Consider the following 25333-nt stretch of genomic DNA (forward strand, 5'->3'; position numbering starts at 1 on the left):
CCTATAATAAGAATTTCTCTTTCTAATATATTGCTTCTAATTTATTTTGGTCTGGGGAACCAGATAACTAATTTTGTTAGGTTTGTCTTCAAATTGAGAACAAAATATTCTAATCAAAAGCCTTGTCTGTGAGTAAAATGCATGGATGTTTAATGAATTCTAAATCATGTTAGGATTTTCAGCCATGTTCATGGCATGTGCTAGGTAGAACTATATCTAATTTGGATTGGACTGGGAGACCATTAACAGGTGTTAAAACAAAAACACAAAAGAATTAAAGGGGAATGCCATATCATGTAGCTTGTATGATAGTTACTGAATTAGCATACCTCCAAATTACTAAGTTAAGCAAATTTACTAGTTTTGTTAACCTTAGTCTACTCACCAAGAGAGTATAAAATATGCAGCATGAAAATTTGAAAGGCAACTGGAGCTGGTGCCAAGCAGAAGAACTAAGCCTGTGAAGTCTGCGTTCAGTGAGCTAGGCTGTGGGTTATGTCTTGGTCCCTGGGCACCAGCCTTGTGATGCTGACACACATGGTGAACTACATTTTCACGTGATGGGAGCATCCTTGGAAATGGGTCTTCATGGAGACAACAGAGGTTACATTGAGAATTACTGAGGCGACATTCCAAAATCACATATAAAGTACATTTGAAAAATATTTACTGTGGTTCCATTTTGCAGCATATTTTTCCCAGGGAGGAATTGGTAGAAATTCTTGCCTAAGTGAATTGTTTTTGCCATGTTTTGTCTCCTTTCTAGACTGAAAATATTTTCTCCTTTGGGTCTTTCACGCCATGAAGTTTTTTATGTAACGACATTAACTATTTTCAACTACCTCCAGAAATGGCGAAGAATTTTGGATCGACTATTTCCTGGCCAGTAGTACATGTGATTAAAAAAGTCATGCTCTTTTTGAATGTTTGTTGAAATATGAAGCTGGTGAGCTCTGAAGGTCATTGGGCTCAGACCTCCCTCATACAGGAAAAGTGGGGTTATCTCCATTTGAGGGATGCCAAAACCATGCCTAGGAGTCAAGGGATTTGTCCAAGATCAGAGGAGTGGGAACTAGATTTCAGAGCTGGGCCCCTGTTTTTGTTTACAGCAGACTTTTTCTCTGCCTTCTCTATGAAGTATGGAAATAAGTTACTTAAAATAGAAAGTTTTTCAAACTTTTTTATTAAAAATTGAAGTACAGAGGGATACAACTAATGTGTTTGAGGGGTCTGTCTGCAAGCCCTTTGCAGAGGGCTGCAAGTTGTTGAGAACGGTTGTATCTAAGCAAAGCTAATTTTAAAAATTGCAATTTTTCATTATCTGTTATGAGGAACTTATTTGGAATAATTGCCACAGGTGACAAAGTTTTAATTCAAATAGTAAGCAAATCAGCTTTTAAAATGGTTTTATATAATTAGGTTGCAATTATTTGAATAAATTGGATCTAGACCCTGGAAACTATAACTGTGTCATAATCTCTCTTCTAGAATGTAGATTTATTGTTAAAGAATCAAGAAAAAGCTTTTTAAAAAAATTACTATTCTCCTTATTCTGATTTTTGTCATAAAGCTTATATTGAGGTTCGATAAATTAGAATGGATTTCCTAGTGATTGAATTTGCATAGTTTGAATTTAGTGTGAGGTTGAAATGCATGCTCTTCATTTCTTGATATCTCTGACGGCTGTGCTGTGGTGTTAGCACTTATCAGTCATATTCAGGACTTTCCATGGCAGGTTGTCACACCATGGATACAGCAACTTACACCAGATCCTCCTACCTGCATAACCGTGCCAAAGTCATCCACCCAATGGTTACACCAGGTCCTCCTACCTGCATAACCATGCAAAGTCATCCACCCAATAACTAGGATGGGCCACATTAAACACTGTGAATTAAGGTACTTCAGGATCCTACCTATCTGCTCTTCCTGGAGCTGCTTGCATTGCAGCGACGAGATATATATATATATATATATATATATATATATATTTATATATATATATTTATATATATATATTTGCCACCAGTATGGTGGTGAAGGGATGACCAGTAAAGACACCCTGTCCTTTGTCCTCTAGAAAAATTCGAACCTCTTGCATTGGGCCATTGGGAACAAACTGAGGAGTGGGGCGGGGTGCCTAACTGCCCTGCCTAATTGAGGATTAGGGCTGTGAGCCCTGCACTCCTCCTTTCCTGCTGGTTAGGAACTGTTCCCTGGATTCAGAACTGAGTGACAGGAGGCGATGTCTCTGGCTATCAGAAGAACCGATTCTGTACAGAAGCCCTCTTGGTTCCCAGCCTGCACCTGCTGCTACTTCACAACCCAGCTTCCATTGGCCCTTTGGAAAAACGGCTTCCTCAGAGCAGGCTGCCACTTTCCAGGAATGTTTTCGAGGTATCCATTGTGCTGTCAAAAAAACATCAGCTCTGCTTATGTTCACGGGGAATAAAAAATTAGGGGAGCATAAGGTCGTGAGAGGGGTTAGAAGACAGTTTGAAATCTGTGCTCAAGGAATAGCCAGCGCGGAGAGACTCTATAGATCCCCTGGGACACAATTTTTCTTCGGACAAATTTGGGTGATTTCTATGTACTGCTGAGAATGAGACTGTGGTCAGTGCTACTGCTGGTCCCGATTGTGCTAAAGTTTTAAACAGCTACACATATAGGATGTGTGACTTGAAGTGACTATAGTAATGAGGTAAAGTTAAGCACCTTCCCTGTGCAATTTTGTTTATTGCACATGCCCTTATCTCCCCTGCTCCCTCACCCCCCCAATCTGGCACCAGAGGGGGGAAGGAAGGGGTGTTAATCCCCTCGGAGGGACAGTGCTGCGGTTTCTTGGGGTGTGAAGCTCTAGCTTCCTGGGGAAGCAGGCAGGCTCAGTGTCCCCTACCCTTTGCTCCTTCCCCTCAGTATCTAGCTAACTGCGGTAACACTGATCATCACGGAAGGTCGTATCGCACTGTTTCATTCCCCAACCAGCCTTGAGAAAGTGGGGGTGTCCCCGATGTCCCACACGAGGAAACTGGTTCAGAGTTGCCATCCAGTCAGTACAGTCTCTTAGCTCAGTACTTAGCCGCAGCCTCTGGCTGAGCGAGAACCCTGGCTTAGCCCAAGAGAAACGGCAGGAACGCCTTTGGGGCCTACAGGGCTACCTGTCGGCCCCAGGACACTGGCTCGGCAGCGAAATGTCCCGTGGGAAGGAGCACAGAGAAGAGGCCGGGAGCAGGCCCCTTGCTCCAGGAGAGGGGACTGGGGGGGGGGGGCACAGGCCGGGGAGACCCTCCCTTTCCGCCTAGTCACGTTTCATGTTCTTTTCTGATGTATCTCGATTTCCCCACACTCGCCTTCAAATAGAAATCTGAGGTCCTTGGGCGCCCGGCGTAGTGTGGAATCTTCCTGCCTCCCGCCTGCCGGCCTGTGCGCCGCCGAGCCCTGCCGCTAGCCCGTGGAGCGCGGGATTTTAGGCTGGGTTTCGGAGAGGGGCTGCAGGGACACGAACGCTCTTCAGACTTAACAGGATGCGTGGTCCTTGGTCCCAAACGTGCTCTCAGCGTCACCTACTCAGACCGTCCTTCCTGAAAGGTGAGTGACCAAAAGGAAAACCCCCCGGGAAACTTAGTCGCTCTTAATTTTTTTGGAAAGGCAAACGATAGGGAGGACAACCTGGGTCTGACTTGTCCCTGTGCCGCGTATCATGCTTGTGGTGTGCGTTCCCCTCTGAGTCTCAGGTTTGTCGCCTGGGAAATGGAGCCGGCAGGTTAGCTTTGGGTTTGGGAACAGTTGGCAGCGCTCCTGGCGCCGCTGCAGGCCCCCCTCGGCACGGGACAACGGCTGGCACCGAGCGTGGCGTGACTCCCAGGCTGAGTGCTGGGACCAGGTCGGGCGACCGGCCGCTCTGCGGTCACACACTTGAAGGCTTGATCCCGTTTTCACAGTGGTATGCCCTGGTCGCCAGGCTGCGGCAGTGATGGTGAGGCTGTTGGATTTTGTTTCTTCCCTTTACCGGCAAAACTTGTTTTCGGAAGCAATATTTATAGAATGAGCTGCCTATTTATCTGTACTGTGTTCAGCAAAATTAGATTTTCTAATGGCTTTGTGTGCCCAAATCCTCCCCAGCGGAGTTGGAGACAGTAGAGGTACTGATAGGGGCTCTCACGTCAGGCAGTTTGCAATGCAGATGCTGTAGTGAGGACGCATGTGACTGAATTCTAAATGGAGCCGAGCCATTGTTTTATTTCAGCAAGTCAGTAGCACTTTTGTCTTAAATATGCAAACACATTTTGGTCTAAAATAATTCTGTACATCGGTCAGTACAGTGGCATCCGCTCATGGCTCTGGTTGTGAGTTCTCATTTCTGAAACTTCAGGATTCCCCTCTGCCACCCTCTTTCAAAGCTCACTTTTGAATCAAACAAAGCATTTTCTATTTTATCTAAAATTGTTATATGGTTTTAGCTGGAGAAGGGCCTGCTCATCAGTTCAAAGTGTTATAAAGTCCGGAATAATGAAATTTTCCATCGATAAAGCTTTTATTTTTTGCCTGCCTACAGCATTTATATATGCAAGGGAAGTTACGGTGTCTATAATCTTTACACACTAACTTAATCCACATCCACACAGTCCAACTCGGGGAGCATTATTAAAGGTGATTGTTCCATCAGCATTCTAAAACACATCAGAGGCTGACCTGTGCTAAAAAAAAGAAAAGTGCCCTAATTCTACGTGGTTATGCTGTCCTGATAGTTTTTCCGCCCTTCTAATTTCATGCCTTATTTGGTAATGCTAAATATTTGTGTTTTTAAAGAGATCATGTGGATGATCAGCCTCGTAGAGGGTCTTCAGGATGCAGTACGTCTGTGGTGCTGCTCTGTAGACACAGTTGTCCAGGCAGCAACTCTCTCCTGATCTCAGGTTGAGCTTGTCACGGGGAGGAAACTCCTCTGTGTCTCAGACAAGGCCCTGAAGTGCAGCCAGAATGTTCTCTCCTGCTTCTCTGTAGCGCTGTCTTGTGTCCACAGGGCTACAAAATTAAGGCAGGGTGGCTTTCCATCCCTCGTCCCCCCACTCTGTCTTCACTCCCAGACAGACTGGTCTCTGTTGCTGACCATTCATGTTTCTGTGCCCCCCCCCCCCCCAGGCTGTTTCTAGTTGGCAGGGTTTTATGGGTGACCTCTTCCACGTTCAGCCCTGTTTTTCTGTTCCTTTATTATCTTTTGTTTCTTCTATTATGGTTTCAGAAGTCCAATCAGGTTCCTCTCGGAACAATCCCTGCCTTTTCCTAGACGTTAGCCAGTCGGGGAGCCGCTTCCCTGGGGTGCACCACGGTGACTAATCTGAGCTCGCATGCAGTTGGGGGGCTTTGGCTTGCTGTTGATTAAGAAACAATTGCCGCTGGGTGTGCAGAGCCTGCGCTTTTGGTGGCTTGAATTTTACCCTTTCCCGTCTCAGCTTTTTTCTTAGTGAAGCGAACTATGTGAAGCCGGCCGGTTCTAGAAGGCTCGTCTCTAGGTAAATGAGATTGGACAACGTGAAGATTGTAGATTTCTCGGCCGAGTCGCTGGTTCTTGTCCTCATTTCTGGGAGCAGATGGGTATTAAAATTAGAGCAGCTGTTTCCACTTAAGGTTAGAAAAGCCGAAAAGAGAGCAGGGGGAATTTCTATGCCTGCGGAGAGCACAGCAAAGTCAGGAGGCCGAGCGGGTACGGCCGCACGCGAAGCGCTCCAGCCTAACGCAGCCGCCTTCCCAGATGCGGTGCCCCTGGCTCCTCTGCTCTCACCTGGCTTGTTCCATGGGCACCCACAGAGCCCTCGCCCAGCTTTGCCTAAGGATCCCAGGCTGCCGAGCCTGGCTGGCAGGAAGCACCCTGGCTGGTGGGAGATGCTCGGGTGCTTGGAGCAGAGAATGGAGAACAGCCCGAAAGAAAGCAACGGCCTTTCCCTTGTTTCAGACAATAAGTAATCACGTGCCAACTCTGTGCCTGGTTTTGCAGTTCCCTGCTGCCTCTCACTGGTGCCGTTTGTCATTTCTACCTACTTTAAATAATAAAGAAATCAACACATTTTTATATACTTGGAGACTGCCTTTGGGATCACCAACAAGAGTGGAAGGCTCTTTTGAAAGTGGGAGTCCCCACCCTGGTGTAACAGGTTTGATTCACTCCCAAGGGCTTCTAGGACGGAGGCCTAACCCATTAGAATAGTGCAGAGGCGCTGTGCTCCTGCGGGCTTCCCCGGCCTTCTCGCTTCCCTGGCCCCCATGGCCTCTGGGCCTTGGAAAGTCTCTCTGGAGTCTGCCTGCTGCCCCACCATCTTGGAGAAAAGTCCAGAAGAGGCTTGAGGTGACTTTTGAGCAAAGGCAAGTTAGCTTCATCATTGCTGCCAGCAGCTCCAGGGCTCTTTCAGGAGGGGGTTCTCTGGGTGCAGAAAACTCTCAAAATAGGGGTGCAGTTGGTGCTATTCTTGCATTAAATCTGTAAATAGCTTTGGGGAAAATTCGAATCGTAAGAGTTTTCCAATCTCTCCACATATATATCTTTAATTTCTCTCAATATTATTTTACAGAACTCTTCGTTGAATTCATGCACTTTTTCATTTGATTTACTCCTAGGTATTCGATTTTTTTGATATATTGCAAACAGCACCTTTTTAAAATTTTATTTTTTGTTTCTGAAACATGGAGATGCAATCATTTGTTTCTTTCAAGAAATTTTGAACTGGTATCTAGCAACCTTGCTGAAATTCCATGTTCTAAATAATTGAGCTGCAAGCTGCATACATAATCACAGTCTGTGAATCATGAGTTTTTGTTCCTACTCAGTCCTTACAAGCTCTTTTCATTCTTGTCTTCTTGCGCTGGCCAGGACCTGCAGTGCCATGTTCAATGGAAGCGGGGGTGCAAACATCCTTGCTTTGTTCTCAGTTTCAGGGAGAAACTCTTCAACACTTCACCAATAAGTATTCCACCTGCTGCAGGGTTTTTTTGTAGATACCCTTTAAAGAAGTTCACTTCTATTCCTATTTGCCAGAAGTCTTCACTCTAAACGGATGTTGAATTTAATAAAACCCTCTTCCTGCACTGGTTGAGATGCCCATGTAATCTTCTAGAAAGTTAAATTCCCGGTTTGCTGCAGGCCTCTTTTCCTGAGTGGGCAGGCCGGTAAGAGTTGACACGTTTCCTGTACTCCTGGCGTTGTTGGGCTGCAAAGAGTTTGCTGGGATGTACGAGGGTCTCTGACGAGAGGCGAGACAAGAATGTAGACATTGAAACTTCTCTAAGTTTCTGATTCAGAAAATTATTTTTCAGTGACTAAAAGGAAAAAAGAAAGAACAGCATGTACTTTGAGGCTGGTGTGCCTACACCTGTAAGTGCAGTTGAGGGTTGTCTCTGGGAATTTGGTGAATAAAGAAAGCAGAATGCAAAGGATCTGCCAGGTTTTCGAAGGAAAGTTAATTTGTTCTTGACGTATCTGCCGCTGAAGGGGGCTTGGAGACTCATCCGTATGACCACTGACTCTGCGTGTTGGCCAGCCAGACCGAAGCAAGGACAGTGCAACGTCAAGGTAATGTCCAAGTTTAAAGAGATGCCATGAAAAAGTAGAAAAGTTATTGGACATGTTTATTGTTAAAGGACTCATTCCACCATCAGGAGTTTGAATTCTGCTTGTAATTTCCTTTTAGCCTGGTTACAAATGTGACTCAACCCACATGCAAAAATCAGGACAGGCTGGTTTTTAAGAAAATTGACTCAGAACTGAAAGGGGAAAATGACTGCTCAGATTAGTCTTGGAATAATTTTCAAGTAGACCTAGAGCCCCTGATACAGAAGGAAACAAATGTCAAAACATGGGAACGTGTGTTTCACTACAGCATAGCATCCTCGATCCAGGAACGTGAATGAGCATTTCTATTATTTGGATTTGGAAAAAAAATCCATGGGATGCATTTCTTGGCCGAGTCTACAGCTGGCATAAACGCTGTTGTGATTCCCCCCACGCCTTTAGCTCCTAGTGGGTAAGCAGTTGGAGGTGGAATGTAGTTAAGATCGTTATTGAACAAAGTGAGGAAAATAGCCTTTTTCCAGACGAAAGCTCTGTGACAGATGGACCCCAACACTGTTCATTTGCTTTCAGCAGGAACAATTTCTAAACAGTTTCTATTTTGGACGGAGAAACCAAATAGTAAGGAGTGAAAGGACACTGGAGCTCTCCAGTCCCACTTATTCCTTTTACAGTTGAGGAGACTGAGTTCCAGGAAACATCATTGTATTGGCCAAGATCACCCACAAACGGGGGTGGGACCCCAGGTTTTTTCTACTGTGCCATACATAGCACTTCAGGGTAGCAATTGCTCGTTACTATTTTTCTAGAAACCCTGAACTCCGAATTTGGGAGTCATCTGTGCTGTGGCCCCTTCCCAGCTGGCAGATGTACTCTGAGAAAGAAAAGGGGTGCATTCTGACAGATAAAGGAGCTGGAGTTTAGAGAGAGTTTGTAGATAGTAATACCGAAAGTGAGACTCCAGCGTCTTTTCTGCGCCTCTTCAGTCTTTCTTCCAAGCGCTGAAATGATAGTGGTGAAATTCAGATAATAGAATAGTTATCTTGAAGAGAAATGTACCCCTTGAAGTCACATCAGAGGGTCCAGCTCTACATCAGAGGAGAACCTTTGGCTCTGTATCTAGCGGGCCCTAAGCTTGTGCCATGAAACCATGGCTGGGTTGTGTAAGTTTTTTAAATTGAATTTATTGGGGTGACATTGGTTTATAAAATTATATAGGTTTCAGGGGTACAGTTCTAGAATACATCACCTGTATGTTGTATTGTGTGCTCACCACCCCAAGTCAAGTCTCCTTCCGTCACCATTTTTCCCCCCTTTGCCCTCTCCTACCGCCCCACCCCCTTCCCTCTAGTAGTCCGCTGTACTGTTGTCTGAGGAGGTTTTTAGTTCCTTTACCTTTTTCTCCCAGCCCCCAACCTCCTCCCTTCTGACAGCTCTCTCTGTATCTATGAGTCTGTTTCTGTTTCGTTTATCGTGTTCATTAGATTCCACATATAAGTGGACAGTCCTGCTATTTCAAGGCCCCGTGGTCTGTGTGATTCTTCCCTCCTCTCCCCTCCACAGTTCACCTGTTTCTGAGTTTAGCCTCTGCAGTGGACTGTCCATCACTCATCTCCATGTGGTTCAGTTGATGGGAGGGAGGGTCGGGGCAGAATGTCTTCCCGGGAAGGAAAGGTGGGAGTGTGACCCTGTATAGGGCTTTCACTTCATAGTGCATTATCTACACATGCATTCCTTTCATAGCGCCGAGGTTTATTGTCATGTTCCTGCACATAACTATGGTCCAAAGAGCGTCTGGTTCCGTCTCTGCATCAAGTTGTGCTGTGAAAAGTCCTTTCTGTGATTAATCACTTGGTATATGCCAGCCCAGTAAGGAAGTTGGGTGGGGAGAAAAAGTAGCAGTAATTGCTATCGACGTGATCATGTCCCTGTGCTAAGGTGTCGTCTTTGACGTTTGCCCAGATAAGCCCACCTACCTGTTTCTTCCTTTTGTGAACCCAGAGTTGGTCTACTCTGGATCAGGGCCGGATAAAGCTCAAGGGCTGGGTAACACGTATTGTAATGGCCTTGGGGGCCAGGTAGTCTCCGTGGCTGTTCACTGCTGGGGTGGTGCAGCCAGAACCTGCACAGAGGGCCGTGGCCGTGTCCCAACAAAACGGCATTTACAGAAGCCCTTGGACTTGGCCTGCGGTTGGTGTTTGCCATCCCTGGTTTGCACTGACCGACCCTCAGTTCTGGTGTTCGGACCATGCGCCAGAATCCAGGGCTGCTGAGAGATACGGCTTCTATCTAGGCCTCGCCCTCAGGCTTCTGATGAACACCCTAGAGCTGCAGAATATGTATTTTTAAAAGTTCCTTAATTGATTATGCTGCCGAAGTTATTAATTCAGAGGTCCATTCTGCTTTTAAAATTTGTATGTGTCTTATATACATACAATAGACACATGGTTTGTGTTTCACAATAATATTAAGAACGGCATGATTGTGTACAAGCCGTTCTGCAGGTTCTTTCTTTGCCCTTTTTATCAAGGTGCGTCTCTGTTACTGATATCCAGAATCGATATAATAAATGATGTTGTCCATTGTAATACATTGTACAATTTTTTTTCTTCCATCATGCTGCTGCCTTTTAATTTCATTTCTGGAGTCGTATGGATTTTTAAAACATTTCAATGGAGTAGAATGTGTCAATCTGTTCCTAAGGAATGACTTTGCTTCAGGGGCATTGGCGATGTCTGCAGACCTTTTTGGTTGTCACAACTGTCACGGTTGAAGGGAGGGAGGGCTTCTGCTGGCACCCAGTGAGTAGATACGAGGGGCGCTGCTAAACATAATTATGTGTGAACCACTTCAATAGGAGAAATCGAGGTTCCATTTCTGTGGTCTACTCTTTCCTGAATTCGGTTTTGTGATCAGCTGAGAACCCAGGGGTGCCTCAGGTGGAGGTCTGACTTTCTGCCAGCACAGGAGCAAATGCTAACCGAGTAAGCACGGAGAACACGTCTGAGCCCTCGAGCTGTCCCAGAGCAGCATTGCTTCATTCTGTTTTGTAGCATCTCCAGGTAATAACAAGTGGCCATTCAGAGGTCAGCAAAGGACTCTGGATAAACATGTAGAACATGTGTGTTAACACATGCAAGTGAATTTTATCTCCTGTATCCAGCAGGGTCACATTTCTCTGTAATCACCCTCCAAAGTGATGAGATAGGAACTTATATAAGATTCTGCTTAATGCTGGTTGACACCATGCTCTCGACTAACTTGCAGTTGTCATGCATGCTCATAATTTTGGGAGCCTCTAATTAAACAGCATCTTCAAAAGCTTTGTCATCAGGTAGGAAATTGAGAGGCCGAGGTTAAGCGCATCTGTGGGAGCAATGCCCTGGGCATGAGGAAGCCTCGTGATGGTCTAGGATGTGCAGAAGATTTCACTTTCGATCCCTAGTATCATTTACTATGACACGCAGGTGCAAGTATCAAAGTTGGTATTTTCTTAATAAGCCTCAATTTTATCTATTTTTGCCTTAGAAAGTTTCTTTAACTGACCTGTTCCTGAAATCGCCATTGTTTGGGGCCGCGGGTTTGGGAGGCTCTTCTCCGCTATGTGTGTATCTCTCCCGGATGCCTGTTACCTGTGGAAAGCTGAATGTCGGGGTGACCGTGGCCGGCCGCCCCCAGTAGCCCAAGTAGTTAACGTTCCCACCGGAACAGCGGCTGGGACACACCGAGCTCATCTTCCAGCCCTGGCACCGCTTTTCTTACGAGGGGATAATTGACCCGTTTATGGTCTCCTTTCAGATTGTGGTGGATCCTTGTGCCAGCAACCCTTGTCACCATGGCAACTGCAGCAGCGACAGCGGGGGCTACCTCTGCGCGTGCACCGACGGCTATGAAGGCCCCAACTGCGAGCAGGCGCCTGCCAGCCTCCCGGCCTCCGGCTGGACCGAGTCGGCGGCTCCCAGGCAGCTGCAGCCAGTCCCTGCCACCCAGGAACCCGCCGGCATCCCGCCCCGCTCCCAGGCCACCGTCACCCTGCCCACCTGGCAGCCGAAAACGGGCCAGAAGGTGGTAGAAATGAAATGGGATCAAGTGGAGGTGAGAATGTTCTGTTGTGCATCAGTAAGGTTAAAATAATCCCAGTAATTTTAATGTCAGCAATAAGAATGGAAAACTTTTAAGTTACCCCGTGAACAAAGCCATGCGCCCTAGCGTCTTTCCTCTGTACTTGTTTGGGAAATCTCTCTTGGTTTCCCAGCGGGACATTGGGTTGTGATTGTTTTGTGAGCATAAAAAGTAATTGAGAGAAGAATAGCAGTGAAATTATTTTGGGGAACATCCGCGTACATCTGTGAGGCAATCCTAGATTTGGGGGGCAGATGGCTCACTGAAGGGTCATATAAATGAATGTATTGCAGACCCTCAATTGTTGAGCTAATTTTACTTATGGAATATTATGCTCAACTTTTTCTTTGTTTTTGTTTCAGGTTCTATTTTTGGTGCCTTGCAGCACTTCAGTGGAATTTAGAGGGAAAAAAGCTATTTTTTTGATTAAAAAACTATTAAATTTATTGGGGTGACATTGGTTAATAAAATCATAGATTTCAGGAGTACAATGCTACAACACATCTGTATATTGTACTGTCCTCAAAGTCAAGTCCCTTTCTGTCACCATGTATTTGACCTACTTTATCGTTTTCTACCTCCCCCAGCCCCCTTTCCCTCTGGTAACTACCATAGTGTTGTCTGTGTCTGTGAGTTTTTGTTTCTTTGCTTGTTTGTTGCTGTCTAAAATATTTTGAGAATGCACTGGAGAATGAAATTTGCAAATTTTATTTAGTTTGGCAACAGCAAATTCTATTTACTGACGATTGTCCAGTCTGGGTTTGGCTTATTGTGTTTTCAAGCTTGTCAAAAGTCTCATTACACATAATATAAAATTTTCAGCACATCCCTAAAAGTTGACATAAAATATAAATTTGCTAGCTAGAAGAATTTGGGAACAAATCAAAATCATGAATTTGAGGTGACAACGATAGTGTAATTTCATTCCATATTTTATACTTTATATGACATCTATGTAGACATGGGGCTGTATTTTATTACAGGTTTCGTAGCATAAATGAAAGAAACACATAGATCTTTGTGTAGCACTTTTAGAGTGAAGGGATCTGTTTAGAAATTTCCCTTATGAAAAGAGGTAAGGCAGCATCTCTTTCATTTTCTGGGGTAATTACAACCAGTTGACCCACTTTTTTTTTTCATTACCACCCGATTTATAAAGGCCACCGGATTTATACCCAATTTAGGAAGGCCACCCGATTTGAGGGCCACCCAATTTATGAGTGTCACCTGATTTAGGAAGGCCACATTGAAGCTACAGGGCAGTGTTTTTCTCCTACCTAAAAACTAATGGACTTGTCCTGATTTCATACTTTTAATAGATGCTTTGAAGTTATGATGTCAATACCTCTTTGCTGAATGACTCACTTCTTGAATGTGAAATAGATTTGGTTCCCTGTTTATCAAGGGAGTGTCCTTCAATGAAAATTTCTTCCCAACCAGCCATTCCAGCCTGTTTGTTTAAAGACAAGCTGCCCGGTGGCTGGTAAATGTAAAGTAGAGACACCTCACCTTCCATCCTGCTCTTACTTAGGCAGGTGGAAAGTGCCAGAGGAAGACACCTTCCCTTTGCATGAAGCCATGGTGCTTTGGGAACCTGAGGCTATTTGGAGCCTTAGGGGACTGAAATTCATGGAACTGTTGTTTGTTACACAAACTTATCAAGTTGGACTCACGTCTTCGAATATCCATGGCGGACTTGATCTGTAGCATTTGACTACTGAGCCTTCCGGACAATAAGTTCTAAGTGTCGGCGGGTGAAAGTGCTGGGAATTTGTGTTCTCTGTTCATTCAGTGATGAGGGATAGATGAATGACTTGGTCAGAAGCACCTCATTGGACACAGCTCAAGTATTCACAGTATACTTTCTGATGAGACAACTCTACCCCCCAGCCCCCACCAGCTCCTTTTTTGTACACATCAGTATAATACTTTGGGGCATATTTCACTTAAAAAATGAAGGTGTAGTCCACAGGGAGGAAAAGGGCAGCTTCCCAGTGACCTGGCCTTAGTGTGCGCCCCTGAGACCCATCTCCGCACAGAGCAGGTTACTTCTTGCCTACTGCTTGTTTAAAGGCTCACTCTCCTAGCACAGAGCAGAGGCCAGTGACTCCTGTTAAAAGAAAGAGGAGCCAGCGAACCCCGAGCCCTTCCCTGGGATATCCTATCACAGTTTTCCCAATCCAGGCAACGGGTAGACTGTTCCAGAGAAACTTTCGCATTTTGAGAAACTCAAATGGCAAAGCTTTCATTATCTTTTGAGTTGGTAAGGCTTCACTTGTCCTTTCTCTGTCCCTTCCCCAGCATCATGGAAAGGAGTGGAAGGATGTATCTCATGGAATTTTGCTTTATAATATTATCTTGTACTGTGGACAACTGCATTCTTTTTGTTTTTTTCCAGGTGGTTCCAGATATTGCCTGTGGGAACGCCAGTTCCAACAGCTCTGCCGGGGGCCGGCTGGCATCCTTTGAAGTGCCTCAGAACGCCTCAGTCAAGTAAGAAAATTCTCAGTTGAAAACTATTAGCTTGATACTGTGACTGGATGGTAGGTGGTATCTCTCCATGTAACTGGTCTGTGACTTGTCCATCCAGTGAGAGTCATGCATGGAGATTCATATGTTAGGCATGGCCAGTGTCCCTCAAAAGCTCGAGGGTGCTGTTTATTTCAGAGGAGACTGTTAGAGTGAGGACCCTGCCAGGATGGAGACGCAGAAGTGTGGGATTGGACTGGGTGAGTCAGGTGTGAGATGAGAAACCCTGAGGCCTGAGATAAGGTCCAGGGCCAGACCCTTCACTTCCCAGGTGATTTTTGCTTCCAAAATTCTTTGGCGTCTTAAGATTTGAATGGACCATTGGTTAAATTCCTATGCACCATTTACCCCCAATTTAAAATCTCAGCATTATAATCTCTTTAAAAACAAACAGCTGAGAAGAGAGCATTTTGTTTTGTTTTTTTAAACTTAAGCTCTTTCAAATTACATGCTGCCCATTGCCACTGGTGGGGATGGGGGGACCAGGCACAGGGAGGCAGGTTGGCTGAGCACCTGCTGGGTGCTAGTTGCGGAGCCTTGCTGGGGACCGAGTGTGGAGCCAGCATTAGAGTATCCAAGTCCAGTTGCTATTAACTACCATCCCCTCTCTAACCCCCTCCCCCGGCAACCAGTGGCCATTTGCTGTCCAGTCTCCAGGGGAATAAGGGGACCATGGCCCTGGTTAACCAGCACACTGCATTGGCTCCCCTTTAAGGGAGCAGCGAGCATACAGACCTCTTTCATTTGTCCAGGGTTACTTTTGCCCACCCTGCCTTCTCAACAAGAGAGCCCCTGGAAATATTTGGAAGAGGGACTTTGTTACTTTGCCCCTGCAGCCCCTCCCCGAGCCGGGACTCACCCTGGTCTGGGAAGAGGGGGCAGAGCCGGGACCTACAGTGAGTGAACTCTGGGCACAGGACAGAGTCCCGCAGCCAGAAAGGTGTGGCGGCCGAGGCAGCTTCGCGTTCCACCAGCAGGGGGACCCCGCTCCTAAGGGTTTCACATGAAACCCTCACAGGCCTGAGCTGGTTTTAGGGAAATAAGGTTCATTAGTTTATGAAACCATCTCCCAGCCCTTTCTTCTCTAGGTCAGTGGTTTCCAACCTTTTGCATCTCCTGACACACATAAACTAATCACTAAAATTCTGTGGCGCACCAAAAATATATTCTTTGTCAACTGGACTAAAAAAATAGGTATAATTTGGATTCATTTACACTGGATGGCTATTGTTGGGTTGGCTGTTGTCATTTTTTTATTTGACAAGCTAAGGAAAAAGGGTCAGTGCCCCTGACTAAACAGTCAGGTTTTGCATGTTTTAAAAATTCTTGGGGCACACTGGTTGAAAACACTGGTCTAGGTCATACTATCTTTCATAAACCTTTTCAAATAGTTCTAATTTTCTATCCCTTTAAATGCTTCCCCTTTCCTCCCTCTCAACAAACCTGAAATTCTCCAGGATGCTCTTAGGCTGCAGAGCTGGGAGGAAATAGCGGAGTCTGACCCGGGCTGAGGGCTGACCGACCTCTGGGTGCCCTGAATTCTCTTGTGACGGTTGCTAACCCCTTGTACTTGGAGTTATTTATGAATTTAGTCTTTTATCAGTCCTTTCCTGAGCACCCTGCTGCAAGCCAGGAGCTCTGTGCTGGAGGAGGGGCAGCTGTCTCCTGGGTAGAAACCCAGGGAAGGAAAGGTGGCAGGAGATGGTCAGGCAAGGTCTTGGAGAGAGGAGGTGTGGGGGCGAAGCCTTGAAGATGGCTGTCTCCCCAGTGGAGGAGGTGAGGGCTGGGAGCTGGGCCGGAGCCTGTTCGGGGAAGAGACAGGAGTCCTGTTGCCTGACCATTGGGTTGCAAGGAGGGAGGTGCCAGACTTGAGTCTGAGAGGGAAACTGAGGCTGAGGTTGATCAGTCACCATGGCATCTTATTTTCTGGATTTTATCCTGAAAACAAGAAAAAGCCGGGGAGACCTGAAACACGGTACGTGACACACTTGCGCTTGGGATGGCTGTTTGGGATGCCTTACACCTCTGTAATAAATTTAAGCAGGATCCTTTATGTTGTGTGGGATGTCAGGTGGCTGTTTGGGATGCCTTACACCTCTGTAATAAATTTAAGCAGGATCCTTTATGTTGTGTGGAGATGGAAGGAGTTGTCTCTAAAAGAACTCAGTGTACCTCTTTATTTTTGGTTAAAATTGTTACCCAAAGGTGACTTATGTTTGTGATTTTGTGCTCTATTTTTGATCAAGTAAGAGACAAACATTTCTAACAGATGTGGGAGATGACAGCCGGGAGTGTGCACAAATTGGGGACTTGTTTATTAAGGTATTTTCATCCATCCCTGACACAGTGGATGTACATGTCTCTATGTTTATGCTTAATTTGATGGACTGGTTCTAAGATGAATCTTCCTGGATGGGTCACTCCATTTACACGCTCCTGTTTTCAGAATCCGGCAAGATGCCACTGCCTCGCTGATCTTGCTGTGGAAGGTCACGGCCACGGGATTCCAGCAGTGCTCCCTCATAGACGGCCGGAGCGTGACCCTCCTCCAGGCCCCCGGGGGCCTCGTCCTCCTGGAGGAGATGCTGGCCTTGGGGCCCAATCACTTCATTGGTGAGTTATGGAAAGCGTGGTGTATAGAGACAGTGCATAATTCTAGTTATCAGCACTATTTCCTTCATTTTAAGCGAGGCTCTGCTTATAAGCAGAATTGGTTTCTAAGGTAATACTTCCAAGGTGGCTCAAAGTGGGAAAAGCGTGGGCTCTGGGTGCCGTATTCCAGCCCTGGCCAGAGTGTCTCTGGCAGCGCTTAGTGCCCTGAATGTTGGTTTCTGATTTCCATCTCTTCCGTTGTCCGCTTTCCCCAAGAATCATGGGCCACCAGATGGAGGCATTGAATTCATTGGCTACCAACAAATTCTATGGGAAAAATTTATCTTTGAAATGTGTTTCTCCTTCAAGGGATCATTTAAAAAATTTACTTTGATAATACTATATATGATCTATTAATCACTAAATCACACTACCTTCTCAAAAACGATGCTTTAGGTTCTGATAGGAGATAATGATTTTGAGTAACATTCTTTATTTGTCTAAACCGTTATTTTCCATTTTGCAAGTTGGTGATCTGGTATCTTTTAAAATCCCCTACCTAGGTTTTCTGAGTGTTTCTGTGGCTTGGATGGAGCTCACAGTCTCCAGTGTGATGCTCTGTGAAGGTAGCAGACAGTCTGTTGGGCTCCTTCCAAGGAAGAGTGGCCAGGTTTCTCAGTGGTAAATTGGCTCACACCCACACTCTGCCAGCTCCTTCTCTTTACAGAATCTTTTCATCTTAAAAAGAAACAAGATTTCTCTTTTGTCGTCATTGTGGGAGCCTCGTGCATGTTGCGTTGGCATGTGTTGAATGCTCTTTTTCTTTCTTTATTTTTTTAATAAAGCAGCTTCTTAAAATAATTCATTTTTACAATACGGGGCTCTGTAGACATGAGTACATTTTAGTGAAGACCTGAAAGGCAATTTTGAAGAGGACAATGGCATTCATCTGACAGACGAACGGATCTCTGCGAGGGCAGGTGGGAGAAAACTTCCACACCACAGGGAAAGTCCCGGCATTGTGTTGCTGTGTTTAGTTGCTGCTGCTCCTTTTTGGAAATAAATATGAATTCACTTTCAGGAATCAACTGTCTCCTCTCTCCCCCTGACTGTCATAGATTCCATGTACACAACTGAAGACTGAAGTATTTTAATGTTTTTGTGCAGCAGAGCAGAGTCCCTTCTGTGTCTTTGAGACACAACCTTGGTGTCTGTCACCAGCTTTATGCAAATATTCCCTTTTAAAGTCTATGGTTGAGAGCCTAACGTTAAACTTCTGCATAGTCCAGGTGATGAGAGTAGACTTATATTGGACCTGTTTCAGTGCCACTGCACTTAGTTAGTTTAGCTTTCCTTCATGCCCACTGCCTTATGAGTATCTTTACTGTCTCATGGAAAGAAAGAGATAAGGCATTTTACAGAGCATCTAGCGTCAGTTTCAGCTCTTCTGTCCTCTCCTTAATTAGCCCTCTCTTTTCCCTAAATCTGCCTCTTCCAAATGTCATTTGCTTTATGCAGTGTTTTGGGGTAAATAACTAAATTGGCCTTTGTGTCTGCTCCATGGGAGGTATCGTGGGTGCTCATTAGCTCCCCGAGCGACTCAGTGGCCCAATGGTTTGTGTTTGCAGATAGGAAAGATTTGTTGTTAATGCAGTTGCAGCTTGCCTGTCTTAGTACAGGATTTTTGTATGTGTACTTGTGAAACCTGGGGTTGCTTGAAAACACTGCTGTGATGGATGATCTCGGGTGAGGGACAAACCAGCCCTCTGGTGGGTGGCTGTGCATTAGAAAGCTGTTGGGGGTCCCCATTTCCTTAGGATGAAATCCCCGTTGGACTCCGTAGGTCTTATTTCCTCTTGTCACCTGCTCTTAGTCATATCTCCCCTCACGTCTGCATGGTGGACCTCTGCTCTGTCACCCACTGCCTGCCCCGCCCCACCCTTCCCATGCCTCCCACCCTAAATCTGTTTCTCTTCAAGACCTCGGTGAACTCTCCAAATCTGGAGCAATTTAGGAGAAAAACAAGCAGCCAAAGATTCTATTCTGCGTGGATTCTCAGATCTCCTTAAACTCATAAATTTTTACAAACATGCAGACGACCTGGACCGTTCTCATGGCTGGTTCTCCGTTGGATCAGAAAACCCACGTGGGGCACGTCTGCTTTACCCACACGTCCGTCTACCTGCTGGCTCAGAAACCTCGCTTTTCCTTCCCACTTCTCTTATGGTTCGTTTTGGTTCCACCTCAGCCTGGTATTTTATCTCTTTTCTCTTCTCTGAGACGACTTTCACACTAATGCAGCTGCTCCTCTCCACCCGCTTTTCCCAGCGGTCAGGCTGCCGGAATCCACCTGTTCTCTCCCTCACTGTGCTCCTGGTCACGGCCCACTGTTTCTATTAGTTTCATGGCACATGGACCATTTTTTCTGGTACATTTTTATGTCTAATTTGCATCATAAAAGTAAGTGCATTTTTATGCTTAGCCCAGACCAGTTGCTTCATTTAAGACCTAAAAGCTGCTCTTAGTACCTGAGATGGAAAGAGTGAATGGTGCAACCACAGCCCACAGGAACGTCCTTGCAGGGGCTCGGATCACTTCTTCAGGATTATAGCTACTAAATTAGCACCGAACTCCGGAAATCAGGGACTTCCAGGTCTTTGTATCTGATGTCTTACCTGAATTAGAAACGTCCCCAGTCTGTGCACGACCCCTTTGTGCCTCCTGGGAGCTGCTAAGCGCTTGAAGTTTCCTCGATTCTAAGTGTCCAAGTTTAAAAAGATTCTTGTCCTGCAAAATAATTTCTAAAGCAGTGCGTTCTCTCTGTTTTCTTCTTGAGAAATAAGAAGGAATAACATGGCACTTTAGCAGGTACAATGAAGGGAGGAGTTTCCTTTCTCCAGGCTAATAAGACTGAGCTGGTGCAATGGACCTTCCCAGCCCCAGGGCTATAGATCTTCATGGACTCACCTGATACATTGATCCCACTGGCATCGCGATGCTTCTTTGGAGGTGGAGTCTTTTATAGTCTAATAGTTTATACTACCATTTTTAAAAAAAAATGTAATTTTCAATATACAACCAACTAACTGATGCTGTTATTTTTAGGCAAAAGTCTGTATTTTGGGCTCGGCCCCAGGTTTTGCAGCATGTGATCACATGAGAATACCTATGTTTTTCAACATTCTCTGCTCATTGAATGACGTTTTCTTTGATGGGTTTATCTGCTTCCCAAGTCTCCATATCAAGGAATATAACCTTCTATTTACTTACATTTTAAGGCAGCAGTTCTGTGTTAGTTTGAAAGATATACATCCTATGCCTTCGTCTCCCAGGCGCTATGCTAGTCTGGACACACAAAGATGACTTAGCTGTGGCCTCTGAGTAAATGGGGAAACAAAGGCAGACACAAGTGCTGTGAACAGGGACATTAGAAAGTGTGGGATGCAGGGGAAGGGGCAGCTAACGCTGCCTGGGGGTGGGGAGGTAGGACAGGCAAGGTCCTCTCCTTGGATGTGCAAAGGGCAGAATATGACATTTTGACTTCACAGGAGTCTCTGTCATTGAGATAACTTAATAAGAGTGTTAGAAATTGACTAATGGCCATCACAACTGGAAATAGAATTTAACTTCAACAAGCATGTCATAGAACCTTTGAAAATCCCATCCACGCCTCCAGCGGCCTCTCATTCTGGATATGAACAAAGTTATATAAAGTTAAGTGCTCAAGGTGTGGATTTTATTTCCTGGTTCTCTGTTTATCCTCAGCAGGCAAAGGAGGGGCCTTCTAGTCTTTGACATGAATTTTCAGCAAATCCTCTGGGATCCTTTATTAAAACTTTATTTTCTTAATCATGAGCTCCATCTCTTTCTTCCCAGCTGGGTAAACTATACCTAAAAGCCTTGTCCTTTCAAATGTAAGTTTCAAAAATAATTTAGCTGCAGTTGGGGTGCCTCATCCTCTAAGTATGAAGAAAGCCATTTGGGGTGACGTGTTCCACAGAGGACTGCACTAATTGGTAGGGGTAGTGGTGGGCAGTGTTCAAAAAAGTTCCAATAGAAAAGTAGGGACAGGAGATTTTTTAACATCATAGTTTGGCTGGAGAGCTCCCCAAAGTCATGCCTAGTGGCCGATATTATATTTTTGCATGTGCCTATTTTAGCAATTTTTTTCATTTTTTTAAATCTTCACTTGAGGATATTTTTCCATTGCTTTTCAGAGAGTGGAAGGGGAGAGAGAGAGAGAGAGAGAGAGAGAGAGAGAGAGAGAGAAACATCGACATGAGACATATTGATTGGTTGCCTCCAATCATGGAGGCCAGGGATTGAGCCCATGGCTGGAATCGAACCCAAGACCCTTTAGCCTACTGGCCGATGCTCTAACCACTGAGAAAGCCGGCCAGGGCTATTTTAGCAATTTAGGCATCAGACCTCTAGGTGGTCTTCCTTTAACCTCAGCCATTTCATGATGAATTCTTTTATTTCTCACTCGAGAGTTAAGAGTTAAAAGGCACCAGGAGATAAAGAGGCCTCAGGAGTACTACTTGGCCACTTGGACCATGTGGAGCAGCCAGGATCTGGCTCCCTGTGGAAGACTCAGGGAGGTCAGGGAAGGGGTGGGAAGAGACAAGGGCCAGGTACAGGCCAGGACATGTCAGAAGGAAGATCCCCATGTGGAGTGAAACATGCTCAGCATGCATGTCCTTTGGGCCTGTTGGGAAGGCCACCGGGAGATGCAGAGTCAAATCGGTCCTTCAGCTCTTGCGGCCGTGAAGATTGTCGGCCTGCTAACCTCTCTTCTACACACACTTTCAGTTGTACTTTTCCTGGTGCTATGTCCATTTTAATTTGTATTTCAGTATTTAATGCTATGTATTTTCAGTAAGCCCCTCAATCTTATGGACTGTTAGGATATAAAGAAGTAAGATATCGGTTGGGTACTCAATATTTCAGAATATCCTTTGCTATACCTTGATAGCATTTTCATTGATTTTGATATTGCTTTTTAGGTCCATTGCCATAGGATGGGTATTTGCACCCTAGCTCTGACCTGGTTAAAGCAGGGTTGGTTCTCTGAAATGTCCAAACGCGTCTTCCCAGATGCTGGATGCTGCCAGACTGTTCTCTAACCCGCCCCCCCCGCCCCGCATTCTCACAGTGTTAGGCTCTGCTTAGTTGCATGAAGCCTCCAGTCTCAGATCATTTTCAAAAAAGCTGCAATATGGTATCAGCTCTTATTGGTGGAGCTGGACCACATATGTACCTTACCAGCCATCGTAAACTGGGCCTCCGAGGTCTCTGGCCCCTTAGCCATGCACTGGGCTGGGGTTTTCGTCTGTGAGCTCACAGGTACAGAGACTTCTCTGGCTTCCTGGAGTGAAATCTAACTTCCTACAAGCAGAAGCCCCTCACTTCACAGCTGTCACCCTGTCTGGCTATGTCTGTGGCCTGGACCTGTCTTCAGGACCCCCCAGCACTTCTGCCTTGGATGCCAGCCCCAAGCGGGACTGCATTGCCCCTGCCTCTGAATCTGGTGGTCCGGATTGCTGGTCAGCCTTTCTGGATTTCACCCAAGCCCAGCCCTGTGTTTCCCTGCACAGCTGGCATCGTTCCCCAGCGGACTCCTTCCCCTTCTCCCAAGTCGTCTGCGAAACCTTCGCTCCGCCAGGTTACGCCACCCTTCGCCCCGGGGATCGCATTTACTGCCAGCGTCACAACTTAGTGTCCGCATGTTCCCGGTCCTCTTCGGTATGTTGGTTTTATACCTTTAGCTAGAATTTGAGAGAAGGGACCATATCACCGGTCCTTGTACCATGGTGGCCACATGGTAGTTTCCCGAGTGATTAAACCCTGTTCCTGTGTGGCAGTTACCTGCTCAGTAAGCGCTGCAGGAAGAAAGTTTCCTGCTGCAAACCTCAGTCTTTAGGAGTCTTTGTAGAGTTTCACACCCCACCTCTGTGACATTTACACTTTCTCCCCTTTTATTACATTGAAATGCTTTGGAGGGTCAAGTTAAAGAAAAACGGAGAGAAAAGAAACTTTCTGTCATCCCGTTGGGGATGCTACATTTTGCATTTTGTCTTTTAAGGTACCTCACTCGGGGGCTAGAGGTGAAAAAGTGAAGGAAAGTTTGGAGGCGCTACCAGCTATAGAAACATTAACATCTTTGCTAAAAGCTTAAGACTGAACAAAGGAAATGCAAATATTTCACCTTTCGCTGGTTGTCTTAAAACTACAGATGAAAATGTATGTTGAAGTCCCTGCGAGAGGGGCAGCAGCAACTGGGACAGGTTCAAACAGGAGGCGGGTCCCGGCTGCAGGCCGGCGATCAGCCCACAGCTTACCCTCGCCTCGTGGGAAGGCTCCTGTTAAACTGAATTTTACTTAACTTGAAAGCACACCTCTGTTATCAGTCATCGGCATGGTCCTCCTTGATCTTTTCATTACTGGTAGTGTATTAGGATTTTACAGTTAGTTGGCCTTGAACTTCGCTGCCTTGCTCCTGCCGTCCTGACTATGGTCATGGGCAGCATCACTTACTCCTCGGCTCCTGTTCAGCGTGGTTGTAAATTAGGCACCGGTAGGAAAGACGCCTTCCACAGGGACACGCGTGGTCCCCATAGTTGACCGAGCCTCGCAGGTCCCACCAAGTGCTGGCTGCTCGGGCTGAGATGGAACTGGGCAGGTGAGCCAAGATGAAGGAGACCTCGTCCCGCCCCTCAAGGCAGCCCTTGGGGTGAGCCCCGCAGAGGGGGGCTTGCTGGTCCCCCAGACCTCCCTGCCCCCCAGCAGAGCCTTTCTCAAGCCCCTCGGGCCATTCTCTACACACCGTGGTGTGTGCCAGTTCTAGGAACCCATCAGTAGTAGGCGGGGATCAGTTCTCTGGCAGTGAAGGACCCCGGGTGGAGCAAAGCCAGTCGGAGTCTGTATATATATGTGTGTGTGTGTGTGAGCGAGCTCCTAAGGTGCTGCTGCGGACTCGAGCACCAGCTTCACAGTGTGAAAATAGTTCTCCTGTAGCTGCTTCATTAGTTGGAGGGTTTGCTTTGTCTTGACAAGCAAACTCAAGGTATGTCTTCACAATCATAAATTCTCCCCCCTCTCTCCCCATTCTGCCTTATTTTCTCTCCCTCTGCCTCTCAGCCCTTTTCTTAAAAAGTAAAGATGGCCCATTTTGTTTATAGATTGATGTGGAAAAGTTGAATAATGAAATTCATTTTGATATCTTAAAAGAATTTCTTGTTAACTCTGGAAAGAAATACCTTATTACTTAATCAATACGACTGAATTTTAGCCCATCCTATCCATAGACTTTGATTGAAATATTACTTTAAAACTTTTCCAGCTTCTTTTAATGTAGAAACAAACTGGCTCAGGGCTTTGCCAGTTTATGGTTGAAAGCTTCTCTTAGCTTCTGTCAGTACAGATTTCAACTAAGAAAGTAATTTCTTTAATTGTTTTTTAACAGCCAAATTTCTGCTCCTCAGTAGCATCTCTTCTCTCTTCTAAGTGTTGGGGGGGAGGGAAGGAGGGAGGAAGGGAGGGGGGACAAGGAGGGAGGAGACAGGAAGAGCAGGGGAAAGAGAAGTTGACTGATTCTCAGGCCTAAATTCATAGCCCCCTTGAACTATGGTTTTCTCTCACTAGAAGGTAATTTTAAATTTACTCTTTAAGAAAAATGCTCTTTGACAGACGACAATATAAATAATATTCATACTTTTTTTTGAAAGAACACATTCATGTGCTGTCTGGTTATTGCCTTTTCATTTAATGCATCACTGATATCCTTTTACATTAATGGATATAAGCCCATATTACTTTTCTCAATGACCATATAGTGTTCCATTGAATCAATGTACTGCATTTGGTCTATATGCTATTACACAATTAGATCCTTCCTTCTTTTGGCCTCTTTAGACAGAATTTCAAACATTATTAGAGCCTTGTCTTTGTGTCTTTACTGATGATTTATTTGGGTTAAATTCCCAGGTGAGGAATTTGCTGAATCAAAGGCCCTGTATATTTTGACGAATTTGCTGCACATTAATTATCAGGTGGTTCTTAACTTCCTTCCAGCTTTCACACATGCCAACTGGTTCATTTCTGAAGTTGCGCACGGTCCCACTGCCATCGACTTTAGGCTAGGGGCTGTTGACCAGATTTAACTGGAAGCTTACACCCACCTCTTAGCAACTTCTTTAACAACCTGGAACCTTCAGGGAGCCCCTCAAGAAAAGTGGTCATTAACAGTCTCCAAAAAAAGGACAGTACAAGTCTCTCTAAACAGAAGATATTTAAAGTGGGTGCCTCACACTGTGGCATTTAGACATCCGCATCATGGTGAATGGAATAGTTTATTATATCATTGCATTTTGCACATTAGTGCAATTGTGAAATGCCAGGAGTGGGTGGGGTATGAACAAGTGGTGGCTGCTCTCACGGCCCCTGTCACACTGGTCAAGCTCTAGTGACATTTCTCCCATTTAATATTCTGCAAAGAACATTTGTATTCCAGAGACTGCCCCTCTTTCT

General features: G+C 45.6%; 1 protein-coding gene across 1 annotated transcript in view; it reads left to right on the plus strand.

Moving 5' to 3' along the window:
- The window catches only part of DNER (delta/notch like EGF repeat containing), a 184785-nt gene that overhangs the window by 60549 nt on the left and 98903 nt on the right, over positions 1-25333 (plus strand). The window contains exons 2-4 of the mRNA XM_081142149.1: positions 11360-11656; positions 14082-14176; positions 16659-16825. Of these exons, the coding sequence (XP_080998275.1) occupies positions 11360-11656; positions 14082-14176; positions 16659-16825 (559 nt within the window). The remainder of the gene's footprint in view (positions 1-11359; positions 11657-14081; positions 14177-16658; positions 16826-25333) is intronic.

The sequence above is a fragment of the Miniopterus schreibersii genome (assembly GCF_964146895.1).
Source record: "Miniopterus schreibersii genome assembly, chromosome: 7".
Classification (NCBI taxonomy): domain Eukaryota; kingdom Metazoa; phylum Chordata; class Mammalia; order Chiroptera; family Miniopteridae; genus Miniopterus; species Miniopterus schreibersii.